General features: G+C 40.4%; 1 protein-coding gene across 4 annotated transcripts in view; it reads right to left on the bottom strand.

Moving 5' to 3' along the window:
- The window catches only part of NELL1 (neural EGFL like 1), a 779,413-nt gene that overhangs the window by 180,687 nt on the left and 582,043 nt on the right, over window positions 1-16,683 (bottom strand). For all 4 annotated transcript variants that reach the window (XM_070491352.1, XM_070491350.1, XM_070491351.1 and 1 more), the window contains one exon: window positions 707-802. In XM_070491352.1, the coding sequence (XP_070347453.1) occupies window positions 707-802 (96 nt within the window). The remainder of the gene's footprint in view (window positions 1-706; window positions 803-16,683) is intronic.

The raw sequence follows: 16,683 nt of genomic DNA, 5'->3' as shown, positions 1-16,683 counted from the left end.
AAAGATTCAGTTTTACATGACATAAACCCCTTCCACTGATATATACATTGGCATGGAATGTCAAATTTCATTTGCACACAGGTAGGAGGATTTCTCCAATTAATAAAGAGCTGAATTTCACCAAATAGCCCCAAGTGTAAATGTGACATTTTTTGGGAATAGAAAGGTGCACATATTGGAACACTACCAATACTACTTGGCTTACATTATCAGGTCCATGAATGATAATGTCCCTAATAAACCAATATTAGAATAAAATCCCAAGCACACCAATAAACCTGCTGCTAGAGTTATTTAACGTATTTTTACGCAAGGAGCATGTGGTTCTAATTTAGATTCCGTTGACACGGCAGATCGCTATAACTCCAATAGTTGTGTGTGATGCTACCCAATAGACGATAAGCGGGGCAGGTCAGTTCATCAGGCTTTATCTCTAATTAGCACTAAAAATGCATACTGTGAACTATAGCAGAGAAAAGACTTGACCTTGCTAAATCAGACACCGTTGAAGGAAGGGCAAAAGAAGCTCTATTTTCAGAGGGAGGATGATTACTATGCAGTAATCAAAAGGTCCCCACTTTGGGAGAGCCACATCCACCACTGAAACATAACATATCAAGTCGGCCCACAGTACTGTACTCCTAGAGAAAGAGCTTCCATTCTCTCTGAAACTCCCCGCACCCCCCCAAAAAACAGGCCAGGTTACCTTTCTCACAGTGGTTTCCTGTGAATCCAGAAGGACAGACACATTTGTTAGGAGCCACGCATGTCCCGCCATATCTGCAGCCCTCTTCGCAGAACGCTGTAGCAAAAGAATGAGGGATTTCTCTTAGATAAAACGGCAATAGGAAATTCACAGTAAACAGCATGAGCGCCGAAACAATTCTTTCTTTGTTGCATAGAGAATACATATCTGCGTTGACATATTTAAAAGTTTTAGCACACAAAAATAGATAAGTGCAATAATATCTATTTCACTGGTTAACATGAGATCAATTGAAATAATGGACATAAAATATTTCGCACGAGGCCAGTACGTGCTAAATGACAACTAGTATGAGTAGCTGTGACTGTTGCTATTATTATTATTATTGATATATTTGAAACAGAATAGGATAAATTGAGTAACTAGAAAACACAAAGTTGGGATAAAGGCAAAGAAATTTTAAATACTCACTATTTTGAAACTACTTTTTTCATGAAACATCTTTTATTACAATAAAAATGTTTTTGCATTATTTTTAAAAGATTTGCATAGTCAACATAGTTTTTGATGACATGATAAATTTAATGGCCTACTGTTGAATATTTAAGCTGTTTGCAACAATTCTATAATAAAAACAATGCCCTGTCCTTATAGCCAAAATGCTTAGCATACCTCAAAGTATTCCTTTAGGGAAAATGTCTCAATGTGAAAATGCTGTTTCAAAGAGTGTGGACTTTGTTAAGGCTTTTGATAAGCACTGCAAACTTACCGCAACTCCATCCCAGTACTACCCTGCTAGCCTGCCCAGACCGGGTTAGCTTCCCTTATTACACATTCGCAAAGCATAGCTCCATGCACCTCTCCTGTTCAGTATTAAACCTAATTATTCATTTACATATAATTGATTACCATCTCCTATCTTATCCAATGGACTGTAAGACCCATAAAGACAAGCGCCAGGGTTGTTTTTGCTCCCTACGATACTATAGTTTCAATATCTGAGCACATAACAGATGCTCAAAATATACTTGCTGAATGAATTAACCTACATTCTGCAGGTTGTTCTGATAGAAAAACTCTTGCTCTAACAATTCTGTAACACTTCCAGAATAACTTATTATCAAAGTTGCTGGATAATCAACAATTTAGTGTACCAAACCGGCAGAAGTTCTCCTTAATGAAGATGATTGCAACTTGTTAACCCAGAGTTTCTTTCAGTCGCTTGAGAGCGAGGTGAGCAAATGTTTTTATTTCTAATTGCTGTTAGAAAATGTCACTCTGGAAAAAGGATACGGCTATATTTTGCCATCATCACATAAATAATTTGGGTCTAACTTTAAAAAGCTAAATAATGTTTTTAGATTGTTGAACACTAGATCAAGTACATAGAACTTCTCACGATATTGTCATTTTCTGCATCATTTAATATCCCCTGGATGATTTAACATTCTGTAGCTTAGCAATTAATTGTGAGCTCCTTTGCTCCTGCCAGAGGACAGACAGTGTTTACCTTGGTATTTGAATACCATTTCCTATTTCCAGCATCTTAGTACCCGGGGCTATGCAAAAAAACATTTAGACAATATCTGCCTTGGCCTGTTTATCATGAAAACCAAAATATACAAAAATATATTTATACAAATGTATACAGAAATCTCTTGTCCCAAAAATCACACCTTGCCATTTCTGGAGACTGACAAGTCAAGTAGGATATTTAACGTGTAGCTATGCATCAAAGTTAGTGACAGAACACTAAAGTGTTTTCGCAAGCTAAAAATGGCAGATGAAAAGCTGGTAAGGAAAAGTTTCAGGAGGCAGAATAAAAAGGCAGGGCCTTGGAAGCAGGGGGCTCAGCTTGGATTTCCTTAACAGCACAGTCAAAGCAGCACTTGATCCAGATCTGTGTGCGTGCGCACACACACACACACACACGGATCTGCAGACCTGGTTGGGAGACCCAAGGTTGTTTCATAATACATGTGTGCTCTTGATTTATTCAACCCTTAAGCAGAAATGATAACAGCAGGTTTTGTGAAGAAAGCGTAAGATGTTTGTGATGATCTCAGAATGTACACATGTCATAATACACAGGGTGCTATGAGGATGAAATAAGTTTGTGTTTGTAAACAACTTAAAATAGTGTTTGGCACATAGTATATATAAGTATTTTGTTAAATAAAATTAATTGATAGCAATATCATTATTACTGTGAAGCATGGACCACAAACAAACTGTCTAACGCCCAGGCAATATGAGCCATCCTACAAATGTTCAGCTTCACCAAGATGGGTTTAAGGCATATCTTGTCAAATTTATGCTTGATTTAGTTTCTAATAAGAGTAGTAATAGCCCTTATCATGGAAATATCAGCTAGACGTTGTTTCCATTATAAAAATTGTAAAACTGGGGCTCAGAAATCAAGTTCCCTGTCTAAGACTGCACAGGTAGTAAGTGGCCAAGCCAAGATGCAAGTAAGGACTTCTTTGACTTCAAAGTCTCAGCTCTTCTTTATATGTTACAGCACAGATGTATCTGCAATCTGGCATTCACATAGGTGGTTTATTCCTTTTTTGAATAGTTCGATAAGGGCTAAGGGAATTGACTACAAATTGAAAGCAAAAAAAAAATGTCCAAATTGCACATTGCATTAAAAAAGGCGGGTAAGGAGCTGTTCAAGTTCATGTACCTATTACCTAGTCTCCATTTCTCTCTGAGCCTAATCACATGTCACCCAATCTAGCACATACTATATTGAATGAAATTTATCTAAAGTGAAGAAGTTCACTGCCTACTTGAATCTTAGATAATATGACTAAGTAATTTCAAAAAACACAAAAACAAATAAAGAAGGAGCATGTCATCTAAAACTTAAGCTACTTTGGGGAAACCAAGATCAGTGCAAGTTTTCTTTGAAGACTTCATAAAACATCTGTTTTATCCTGGTCTAAAGGTTGTGCATAGATTACATATATCTGGATAGGCTCTTCTTGTTCAACTATGAATGTAGCCTTTCAAAGAAAAGGACTCTGATACTCAGAGGACCTATAATTTGCACAACATTAGTTAGTTGATGGCATAATCAAAACAAAAAGCCAAGTCAACTACTACATCTCTTTCTGGCTTATGAGAAGATGGGATGGTAGAAACTACGTGGGCCAAATCCTTGCTCTATACTTATTAGCTGTGTGAGCTACAGCAAATAATTTCACCCCTCTGGAGCTCCGTTTTCTCACGAGCAAAGCAATAATGATAATAATGATAATCCCAGGCTGTGCAGGTTAAACCGAACTACGAGTGTAAACCACCCAGCACAGGGCACTGCAAGTAGAATGTGCTCAAGAACTGGATGTGATTGTTGTTATTTATCACCAGGACTCTGCTTTCCCAAATAACAGCACTATAACACACCCGTCTCTGTACTAGATTCTGGCGATGCAGCAGGAAATTAGACATAAATGATCCCTGTGCTATGGTGCTTATTCACTAGTGAGGGCTCACTGTCACTCCTTCCTTGACTAGGTGACTTGAGTAGGATCATGTGGTTTGCGATGGAACTTGGAGTCACAGCTGCTTTGCAAACTCAGAAAAACTCAGGCATCCTGGGTATGTTGCTCCTTTGTCAACCACTTTCTAGATTCTGAGGTATGGCTTGAATAGATTTCTAGATAGATGAAGAGGTCACGAACCTGAATCTGTCATTACAGTACCATCTGTTATTAACCTACTACCCTGGGGGAGATGATGCATTGGGTCAACTCTAAAATGGTATGATTCTATTTTTGAAAGGACTCTTTTCATTGTGAAGAAAATAAAATCATAAAACTCAGAATTAAGGAAGAATTAATCCATAGAAAGACTACTATATTGATATTAAAAAATTCTCAGCATGTGAAATGAAACTTGGACTTTCAGGGGAAAGAACAGAATGAGAAGGTGGGTCTGCAGGTGCCAGGTTTGTGGATGCCCAGTATCATCACCATGGGCTCAATTTGACAAAAATAGTTTTACACTAATAAAAAGCAAGAGCCCTTCAAGTTCTAGACACTTCACATGCTCCTCTTAGAGTTTTACTGGCATATACTTAGTTTCTAGGGACATCTTGTGTTCTGACAAAGTAAGGAACATACAAGTTTCACACCATCTGTTAGAAGGAATCCCCTCTCCTCCCTCCTGGTTTCCTTGAGGAAGTATTTTCCTCAAGCTCATTCCTGACCTCTCTTTGCTAGCTTTGCTCATTCTGCCTCTGGGGAGGTAGACAGATTTATTCTATTGGTAAATTTGGAAAAAAATATTTATCAAGATGATGTTTCTCAGGTGGGAGAAGCAGGACGCGGGACTGGGAAGCATCATGTGATTAGAAGTATGTAATTGTTACATTTCTAGCTTCATTTTGGATAGTGTGTGAATTACATCATTAAAAATAATGTGGGGCCGGCCCTGTGGCCTAGTGATTAAGTTTGGTGTGCTCTGCTTTGGCAGCCCGGGTTCAGTTCCCAGACGTGGACCTACACCACTTGTTGGCGGCCATGCTGTGGCAGTGATCCACAAATAAAATAGAGAAAGACTGGCACAGATGTTAGCTCAGGGTGAATCTCACCCCCCACAAAAAAAAAAAAAAAAACTATCAAGATATTTGAAAAAATAAAGATATCTCAATAAATTAAAAATACAGAGTGCCATGAACCCAAGAATATAACGAATTTGATTATGTGCACCTAAAATCCAAAGCAGGGGGGAAATACACAAAATCTGGTCATGCTCAGCCAAACTCCACACCCACCTCACTTCTCTCTTGGCAATGAGCTGCCTTCAGACAGTATCAATTGTCCTTACCTCCCAGATGACACATCCTCCCCTGGGACTTGGTGCATAAGTGGGCCTTATTCTGTATTTATTCTTAGCAAACCAGCTTGGCTTACAGACATAAACTCATATTCTCCAATCCAGCTCTGTCAATAACAAAAGTGACAGTGTCACCTCCATGTTTGCTTTTTGGTTTATCCCTCACCTTGTTTAGAACATGATATTTATCAAAGGCCTCCTCAAACATTTTAGTTTTCACAAGATGGCAGGTGGGGTCAGTATGTCCCTGGCATTCAGTGGGTAGAGGACGAAGATGCTGCTAAACATCCTACAGTGTGTGGGACAGCCTGCACAGCAAAGAATTACCTGGCCCCAAATGTCAATAGTGTGGAGGCTGAGAAACTCTGCTCCAACTTTACATAATTCAGTCTATTGGGCATCACCAGGAGCAAGATTATGTTCCTTTCATCCCTTTCTCCATTTCCCTCCCTCTCAACCTCTCCCCCAAAACAATTTAAAATATACAGACAAAGTAAAAGTGAAAACCATCCAGATGGCTATTCTGACATATAAAACCAAACATGCAGTTGTCTGAAATTCTCACTCTTCATATCATCATTCTAGTCCCAGTATATTGCACAAATCAATACTTAATTATTGGCCCCCAAATCACCTTCAACCCTATCACTTACTATGTGTTTGTATCTGCTGCTCTACTTGCCTTTCCCACTCTTTGTTTCAACATTAATAGTAATAATGACAACAATAGTAATGATAAATTCCATTTATTGAAGACCTATTAAGAGCTTATAAACAGAATATTCCATTTCCTCTTTATAGCAATGTTGTGTATTAGTAACATTATTCTCATTTTCAGATGAGAAAGCTGGCTTAGAGAAGTAAAGTAAGTCATCAAAGGTCACACCACTCCTAAGTGGCATCCTGGGTTTTGAGCCCAGAGTCCTAACCACATCACTAAGCAGTCTCCATTTAGAGATTGGCTGCCTACCATGTGCAGATAATCTACTGGGTGCTGCAAAGTTTAAAACTAGACATGAAAATTGTCCCCATCCCCAAGAAGCTCACAGTCGAGTAGCAGAGAGTGGCACATATAAAACCAAGCATAATGAAATATCACAAATGCTAGCGTGGCAGTATGAATAAAGGGCTGAGAGAACATGGCAGAGAACACGATTAATTGTGCCTGGTGGACTGGGGCAAAGCATGCAAGGGAGCTGGCATTTGCGTTGGGCCTGGAAGAATGAATGGGATTTTTGCCAAGTAGAGAAGTACAGGAAAAGGGACAGTTCAGGTCAAGGTTTTGTCCTGTGGAAAGGTACTAAATAGAAGAAGAAAGTGAATAGGAGTTTATAACTCACACTGAGGTTAGAGACTGAACATTAGTTGAGAATGCAGTAAGGCATGGCAGAGATGCAGGAGCATTCTAGAATCTGGCAACCATCCTCTCCATTGTCCCATTTCCCATCCATGTCCTAAATTTGTTAGTTTTCTTCAGGCACAATAGTGTCCTGCCTGGACATCTGCATATAGACATTTCTTTTATCCCGTCTATTATTCTAGTTAGTTGGTTTGAGAGAGTGCTTTGCTAATCTTTTTTACTATACTAAATAAGAAGAAATAAATTTTATATCAGAAACTTTCACATAAACACATAAACAGAAGAATAAAATTTACTCTTAATATGTGTAATGCATCTGATATTTTCTATTGCATTGTCTTCCATTATATTGTATTGTACTGCATTGTATTCTATGCTCTATCATTTATAAATGCAGCCATGGTTCAATGACTTGCTTTCTCAACCCACTAAACCTGCATTTTAAACTGTGCACTTGTTTCATACATTCTTGGTGATCGCCATCTTCTTCTAGTCCATAGCATTTTGTGGTAGGATGGGGCATAGAGTCACTTTTCGATTAATCTTGAGATCTTCAAACTCAGATGTTGGTCTTAGCTCTAGAAAGACTGATAGATAAGAAAATGTCTACAAGTGTTATTTTCTATGGATGCAGTTGCAGACACCATATGGCCTGGAAAGTTGAAATATTTACTATCTAGGCCTTTACAGAAAACCTGTGATAGAAGACGAAGCAGACGGGAGTGGCATAAGTTGAAGGGAGAGATGACGCGTCCTTTGGATTGGAGTGGGGGCTGCACATATGCGTCTCTAACCTGACTGTGAGATTCCTAAGAACCAGGGTCCTCTTTGTTGGCAACTCTGCCTTCCGCTGTATGGTCTTGATCTCTGGTGATACTAAACATGTATTTGTTGGTAGAGTAAATTAATTACACAGAGAAAATAAAAAGTTTGAGGAGACAGTCTTGTGTATAAACTAACTATATCACTAAATTTGAGACAGACATTTGACTGAATCAGATCAGTCCAGCTTGAAAAATTTATCAAGCATCTACTACGTGCTAGACACAGGACATTCCAATAAGACATGATCCCCGTTCTCCAGGATCTGAGAGTCTAATACAGCAGTTCTCCCTGAGGGCAATTTCCCCCCACCAGGGGACATCTGGCAATGCCTGGAGACATTTTTAGTTGTCACAACTAGGGGAGTGCTACTGGTAGCTGTACTGGTGGGTAGAGACCAAGGATTCTGCTAAACATCCTACATGCACAGGACAGCCTACAACGAAGAGTTACCCAGCCCAAAATGTCAACAGTCCCAAAGCTGAGAAAAGGAAGACAGGTCTTTATTTAGTAATTAAGAACTACTTAGTGACACCCTCTGTACCAAGGATTATTCTGAGAACCAGTGTTCACACAGAACAGATACAAATATTGCACAATATGGTTTTATAGTCTAGTGGGAAGATACAGAACAACAAAATAAATGTGTCAGTGACATAGCAAATTAGATGATGACAAGTGATATGGCAAAAAAACAGAGCAGAGCAGGAGGATGGAAAATGTGCCAGTGGGGAAGTTTGCAATTGAACAGGGTAACCGTTGAAGGCCTGCCTGAGAAGGTGGCATTTGAGTGAAGACACAAAGAGGAGAAAGAATGAACCACGTACTTATCAAGCAGAAGAGTGTTCCAGGCAGAGGTTACAGCAAGTGCAAAGGCCCTGAGGTAGAGTGTGAAATCATGTAATGCTTTACAGATCCTAGCAATACTGCCAACACAAAGTCAAAAGGAGGTAGAGAAGGATTGTTTCTGCTTGGAAGGTCAAGAATGGCTCCACAGAAGAGCTGATGCCTGAGTTGAATCAGAAAACTAAATAATAAATAACCAAGCAGACTGAGGCCAAGAATGTTCAAGTAACCCAAAGGCTATTTCAGAGAAGGGCCACTTCTGCTCTGCCTTTCTCACCAGGTACCCACTGCTCTTCTGAAGTCTTAAGGACTGCCAGTGTTGTCATATTTCTCTGCACTTCAATTTCATTCAGAACAAGAGTAGTGGCTTTTTTTCTGGGAAGACAGAGTCAAAATGTTGAATATGAATAAGTTTTTATGAGTTTAAAATCTCTGAAAAGTAGAAATGGAAGAATCATAGAAAAGGAAACGCAATTCAACAGGAAATTACTAAAAACTTAGGAATGAGGAATATCCAGCCCTGACCTTGTACAGCTAGGGGGCCAATCACTGACCCGCGACCCAAACAGCCCAGGTGCCCTGGTGACTCTTCAGTACAGCCTGTGGCTTAGTGAGCGCCTAAGGCCATGACTCTGGACACAGATCGGGGTTCCAGTCATGGTTCAGCCCCTGTCAGCTGATTGATTTTGTCCTTGCTTTATTGAGCTAGAATTGACATATAACATTGTGTAAGTTTAAGGTGTATGACATGTTGATTTGATACATTGATATATTGCAAAATGATTACCATTGTGACACATTTTGGAAAGTTGCTTCAGCTCCTTGAGCGTCAAGTTCCTTATCTGTATAACTAGGTCAATGAGAGACGGTAGTCATACTGGTATTACGGGGATGAAATAAGATAGTGCGTGCAAAGTACTCGGCATAGTGCCCACACACAATAAATGCTCAGTAAATACTAGTTCTTTTTCTATCTGTCAGCCACTTTCTCTCTAGGTTAATTAATATAGTTTAGCATTTTCTTCTCAAATATCAAAATACTTTGCAGCCTGCCTTCCTTACCTGGTACACAAATGCTAAGAGTTTGAGAGTTTGTTGAGCACGAGAATCAATAGCAAAGAAAATGATGAGGGATTAAGACAAAAACCTAAGAAGAGGAATAGAATAAGATGGCATTCAAATTTCAAAAACCTCAAGTCAAGAAGTTAGTTCAGGATGTAAAAAAAACTAAAGCAACAGTCAAAATATATCTTTGTGCTAAAACCTCTGAGATCAATTCAAATTTTGGTGTCCAGTGTTTATAGGAGCACTAAGAAATGGGAGCCGGAAAGTGCGGTCTGTGGACAGCAGTGCAGGAGAAAGCCACGGGTGAAAAAGCCAGAAGGCTTCCCGCTGCATTGCCATGTTGGAGCCAACACATGCCTCACTCCCGGAGGTCACAGTCCAGAGGCTTTTACAAAATAAATTCCAGCAAGCTCTCCCAGGGAAACTCATTCTGCGATTTTATATAAACACACAGAATAAGACGTTAAATCTTGAGTGAGATATGAGTCTATGCTGCAGTGACAGAAGCTGGATAATTTGGGTGAACAAGAGTTCTCAAGAGGGCTTTCATATTTCCCACCTCCATCCAGAAACCTGAACAATTTCTCTGATTTGTAAAGCATTTTGTGCTTTTGTTTAAAACATGCTTTACAAGAATTTGTAAAGGTCACTTGTAATGGTAGCTTCATTCTGTAATCAGGGAAACTGAGAGCTCAGAAGTTCGATGATTTGCACAAGAGAGAGTTAATTACAAAGCAGAGACTAAGAATTCCAGGAGGCACAATTCTGACACAGCATCAGATACCTGAGAAGCGATGACAACTTCACCCAATGGGAGAAAACTGGTTTGGAGTTTATAAAAAGTATGGAGGGAAGGAGAGAGGGTAGAAATAGGGAGGATGGAAAGATAAAAGGGGAAAGAATAAAAGAAAGGAAAAGAATGACCTTAGCAATCAGACACTGCGGCAGACACTGCTCCCCCGACCTGCACCCCAACCCTATCAAGTGCCTAAGACAGACAGACACTTAGACTATCGGATGACAGGCTGCCAGACGTGGGCAACCTAGGTACCAATCTCAGGTCTGCCATTTTCTAGCCGTACAACCTGGGGCTAATCTAGAAACATCTATAAACCTTATTTCCCTCACGACAAAATAGGAAGAAAAACAGTATATTCTTTATACAGTTGTTAGGAATAAAGGTTACTGCAGCTCAACTGCTGAGTTCCAGGGGCTCAAAAGATATTAATTATTATCGATATTATTATTATCATTAGTTATCTACTTACATACACGGTGGGGAAACCCGTCTGGGGAAAAATACGGTGACGTGGGGAACTGAAGGTCGATGAAATCCTTACTCAGAGGGTTATTTGGCTGCCATTCATATTTTGTTGAAGGTGTCCTACTTTTCGATTCCATGCTTGGAGGTCCCAACCAAGGAATTCAGCGTTTGAATCATTAATTACCCTGTTGTAGAACACAAAGAATGCCCAAGAGCTCTGCTTGCTGGAGGATTTGGAGACAGAGATTTGACCTTTCTTTGCTGCCTTCAAAGTCAAAACCCAGGGCCCTCTTAAGTGAACATGTCTGATTAATGGCCGCTTTCACACTGCACACACCTGCGAGCTGCGAGCCTTCGCCACTGCCCGGTTATCTGTCTTCCTAGATGTTTAGCTATATCTCATCTACACCATGAGCTGCCCTCATTCTTGAGCTAATGTTATTTTTGAAATATCTAGGCTAGGTTCCTCAAAATATGTTTCTAATTTATAGGCAGCATGCTGGAGGAAAAAGAGCCCAGTGCCTGGAACCCGAGAAACCTGGATATTAAATCATCAGCTGTGTGACCTTCAGCAAGGCACTCACCTTCTCTGAGCCTCAGTGAGTCCACCTGTGCCTGTGAAATGAAGAAATGAATTTGTCTTCTTCAAACTGGGGTGAAGCTTAAATGACAGGACAAATATGAAAGCAAGTGGCATAGAGCCTGGTACATTGCCTCTTCTCCCCAAGATGGTCCTTTGACACTTCTCACTGGCAGCCTTATCCCACCAGGTCAGTGCCCGAGACAGGCTGAGCTTGATTTTTTATCCATCTGGTTAGCCCACATGACACTGGCCACGAAGGGATTAAGCAAGGTACCATGGCTGACTATTTCCCGAGGTGCTACAAAGGAGTTCTCATGATGTCCCTCTTTCTGCCCGGCTGGGGAGCCATTCCCAGCTCAGACTCTTAGCTGGAAGCAAATCCTCTCATGGAGAGATCTTTATAATATCTCCTCTAAATCCACCGTGTGCAGAGAAGGCTGGGTCTGATCAGTGTACTGTGATCCCAGCAAGGAAATGACCATTAGAGAAACCGCATTAGAGGGACAGAAGGATGTGGCATCTCACAGCCAGAGCCAGCGTTTACAGAGTACAGAGGAGAGAAGGAAGCCTCCCACAGAAGTCACTTGATAACACTTGGGCCTCAAGGACTATATTCTTTCCTTGTGTGAGAGTAAGAAGTAGGAAGGAAGCTCAGGTTAAAAAAAGTACTCTGCAATAGAAACCAGTACATGAGGATCAGAACACCACTGGACGCGACCCAAATTGATCAAATCTACAATTAAAGCCACTTTGATTAAGGACCATCCCCAACTTTTTGTTTGCTCGTTTGTTTATTTTTCTAGAGAGAAGGAATGTGAGATTAACACTAGAACTCACTGCAGGCCTCAGCCATTTATTTTCTACTTTACACTTAAAATTTATTTAGTATTTTAATAAAGCATGGGTTCAGAAATTCTCATCAAACATTTTCATTTCTTTTATAAAGTTCTTCATCCATTCATTCAAAAACTATCAACTGAAATCGTAGCATTCACCAAGTACTCTGAGGGCAGTTAACACATAACAATGATCCCAGCAGATAATGTCCATGAGCTTATGAAGCATAGCTTTCAGTGAATGGAAAACAAACAATAGACAAATAAAGGCATAAAAATTCCGATAATAGTCAGTGCTATAGGGAAAACTAAAGCAGAAGAAGAGAGACAGGAAGCGCTGGGGGGAGGGGCTACTATTTATTTAGGGCAGTTATGAAGGCCTGATAAATTGGCATTTGAACAGACATATAAAGGAAGAGAGAGAGCAGGCCAGGCAGATATTGGGGTGATCAATGTTCCGGGCAAAGGGAACAGCCTAGGGCAAAAGCGCTGACATGGGACTGCCCACCGTGTCCAGGATGGCAAGGAGGCCCAATGAACTGGGGGCTGAGTCACAGCAGATGGCAACAGAAGGCTCAAGGAACCTCAGTTCTCCTAGGGTCTTTAGGACACTTAAGGACTTTGGGTTTGGCTCCAGATGAAGAGCTATTGGAACATTTTGCGCTAAAGAACGCCATAATGTCACTCAAGTTTTAACAGGATCTTTCTGGCTGCTGTCTTGAGAAAAACAGACCGTGGCATGGGACAGGCAATGGTGAAAGCAGATAGACCAGTGAAAAAGCTATTACAATAATTCCAATGAGAAACTGATGGTCCCCTCAACCAGTGTGATAAAGTGGACGTGTGAGAGAAGTCAATAGCTCCCCCAATGATCGATGGACCAGGTAGACTCCGCATAGGAGAGGCAGGACCTTTGTCCAGAGGAGGAAAAAACTGGGTAAACAGCACGTCTCTTGCCCTTCTACAGAGTTAGGAATTAGGGAGTCTCTTTCCTGGCAAGAATATGAACTACATTTACACATATTTTCTTTGCCTAGAATTATTTTCCCCATTAGTAAATTGGTTAACTCCTGCTTAGCCTCCAAATCTTAGCTGGAATGTCTCCTGAATTGGGAGACATTTTCTGATGGATGACCCTCCCCAACCCTAGGCCTTCAGGCCAGGTTAATCATCTATATTAGTTTTCTAGGGCTGCCAAAGCAAATTACCATAGACCCCGAGACTTAGAACAAACAAAAATATTCTCCCACAGTCTGAAATCAAGGTATTAGCAGGGTTCCTTCCTTCCGGAGGTTCTGAGGGAGAATCTGTTACATGCTTCTCGCCCAGCTTCTACTGGCCGCCAGCAATTCTCGGCATTTCTTGGTTTGCAGATTCCTAAGTCCAATCTCTACCTTCACCTTCATATGGCCTTCCCTATGTGTCTCTGCGTCACATCTCCCTCCCGTTTCTCTTATAATGACACCAGTCATTGGATTTAGTGCTCTTGCTAAATCCAGAATGATACCATCTGAAGATCCTTCACTTAACTAGATCTTCAAAGACCCTATTTCCATACAAGCTCACATTCACAGGTCCTGGGGATTAGGACTTGGACATACCATTTTTGAGGCCACCATTCAACTCACTGCACGTCCCCTCCATTATTCCCCCAGAGAACCTTTGGCACGTTTCAGCAGAGTACTTACCATATCATCCTCTAATTGCCTCATTATTATTTGTTTAACCTAACAGATTTGAGCTTCTCATGCACACCAACCATGTCTTTCATCTCTCTGTCTCCCATTTAAGACATACTTCCTGGCACACAATACACAATCAATCACTCCTTATTAAATAAATTAATTACAGATCATAGAGTAGACTTATAAAGCCAGCAAAAGATTTAGCTGAGTCTCATCAGGGAGTTTAAAAGTCCTATTATCATCAGAGAAGACACTCAGGTGTTTGCATATAACGCTGGCCTTTTACAATTGCTTTGGCTTCTATTTTCTTTTTTAACATAGTACAATATACACTATAAATGAAATTATACACCTATGCATTGGACAATGGAGAAAAAGAATTCTTAACCATAAGAACAAAGGCAAGTGGTTTTCAATTTTTTGAAAAAAAATCTGCCTCAATAGTTAAATCATTTCCTTCTTTAATTAGCCATTTATGGTGCTGTCATTTTCATTTGCTACTTTTCAAGAGTGGAATCAGGAGCTTCCAACATCCAGAATGATACCATATCCAATAGTTGTACCCGAGAAATTACTGGAGTGTGTCAACAGTGAGCACAAGAGAAAACATCCAGGTAAGCAGAAGAAGTAAATGAAATTATCATCCAAAAGTGTGTTTTGATTGTGTCTCAAATGAAGAAGAAAGGAATTGATGATAACTAGATATAAAAGCTGAGAATTTGAGGAGCAGTAGACAAGAAGGAAAGAGAGTGAACAGACGTAGAGATTGGCCTCTAGGCATGCCAAAGATTAGAGGCAGGAAGCTGAGAACTGATGACACTTCTCAACATGAAGATAAGAAGAGCACAGGAAGAGAGGATAGGGAGGGATGCAGTCTCTCAGAGTAGGTGTCCCTGAGCGCAGAGTAGCAGCCTCCTGAGCATGACTGCAGAGACATGCCACCGTACATCAGACTGATAAAATCTGCTGGCTATGTGGAGGCAGGGGGTGAAAGGACTAAGGCTTTAATTATTTCAAGAGCTGCATAGTAAATGGTAACGATTACAATCTAGCAGATTGTGAAATATTTAATGAAAGGCCAAATCAATTTATGGCCATTTTATTAGTTTCATAGGGCATTACTTTAAGCAGATGGAGCCATACTGAGGACACAGTGACCAATCTGGGATCTCAGACTGATGCTCAATACAGTAGCATCTGTAATACATTGTATTACAAGCTATTCTGTAATACAATAATATAGGGAAACCTACACTGTATCATTGCACAAGCAACAAACACAAAAAGGTATGTCTGTTATCAAAGACAATCTAACACACACATTCCAAAACCCCAGTGATCAAAATCAGTCTGTACCTTTGGTTCACTACTAAATAAAAAGGGCAATATTTTACTAGGCAAGTGCAATAGACTAAGTTCTGTGTCTCACCTCCCCACCTCCGGCTTCACACAAAACAAAGGCATTCCAGAGTAAGACAAAGAATTGTAGATAAAACAACAACAACAACAGAACACTATGAAACTTCAAAACAATTTTCTGGGGTTTTCAGTAAACCCTTTCCTGAATGCGATGCATTCCCTGAACAGTTTTTCATGCTGATCAAGCCAAGGTCAATGCTGCCAATACTTGCCAAATAGACCAGGCAGGTGCTGGTGAATTACATCTCCCTGCAACTATACAGACCACGGATAGGCTGACTGCTCTCAGACGTGTTGATGCTGCCAACTCCCATAAAATAACATCACTGATCAGTGGTAAATTTCATCTCCTACAGTCATCTAACCATCACACATATACCTCCTGCTTTCAAATTTACAAAAAAAAAATTGTTCTTCTCGCTGTGTTCTCTTACCATACATCTAAGAGTTTGGGGTCTAACACAGAATCATCCTCCACCATTCTACACTCACACACGGTCATCCACGTCCTCCTGTCCTCTCCTCTCCATCTCATCGCTGCGTCTTCAGACACGTATCATTTCCAAGTACCTCACTCCTCTGCCTAAGGACCTGTGAAGGCTCACCATCACCATCTAAAGAAGTCCCCCTTGGCCTGCTACGTAAAGTCATTCATAATCTGACGCTAGTTTGACTTTCCTACAGTTTCTCTCAATATTTCTCAATATATTTTACCTATTCTACCATATACAAAATTCTGCCCCAGAACATTTCACAGGATTTCACACATTAACGCCCTTCCCCACTTATCAGTTCACCCTTCAGGACCCAGTTCGAGTGGCTTCCTTTGGATAGGTATTTTCTCAAGCCAGATAAAATGATTCTTCTTCTTTGCAACCTCAAACCTTTGCTGTTAGCACCACCCTCTAAAAAGGCACTGAGCATTTACTATATTCACATAGTGCATTAAGAATTTAACACTGCACATCTCTTTTAATTCCACCCCAAAATGCAGTAGGTCCCATTATTACGTCAACTTTATAAATAAGGAAAGAGGAGCTTACAGAGGACGAATACCTTCTCAAATTTACATACCTCTTGAGTGGTGGAATGCCTGTCACATTTTATCGAAATTATTGATTTACCTATAATTTATTACCATCCAAGCTTATGAAGGAGCAAGAGCCCTGAAACACCCATTTCTGTGTCTCCCCCAGCGTGCCGCACAGGCCCTGGGGCACATCATGTAGAGACACAGCATGCGTTTAATAACCGA

The sequence above is a fragment of the Equus asinus genome, chromosome 20 (assembly GCF_041296235.1).
Source record: "Equus asinus isolate D_3611 breed Donkey chromosome 20, EquAss-T2T_v2, whole genome shotgun sequence".
Lineage (NCBI taxonomy): Eukaryota > Metazoa > Chordata > Mammalia > Perissodactyla > Equidae > Equus > Equus asinus.
Note: the sequence above shows the minus strand (reverse complement) of the source record. Positions and strands in the feature narration are given on the sequence as shown.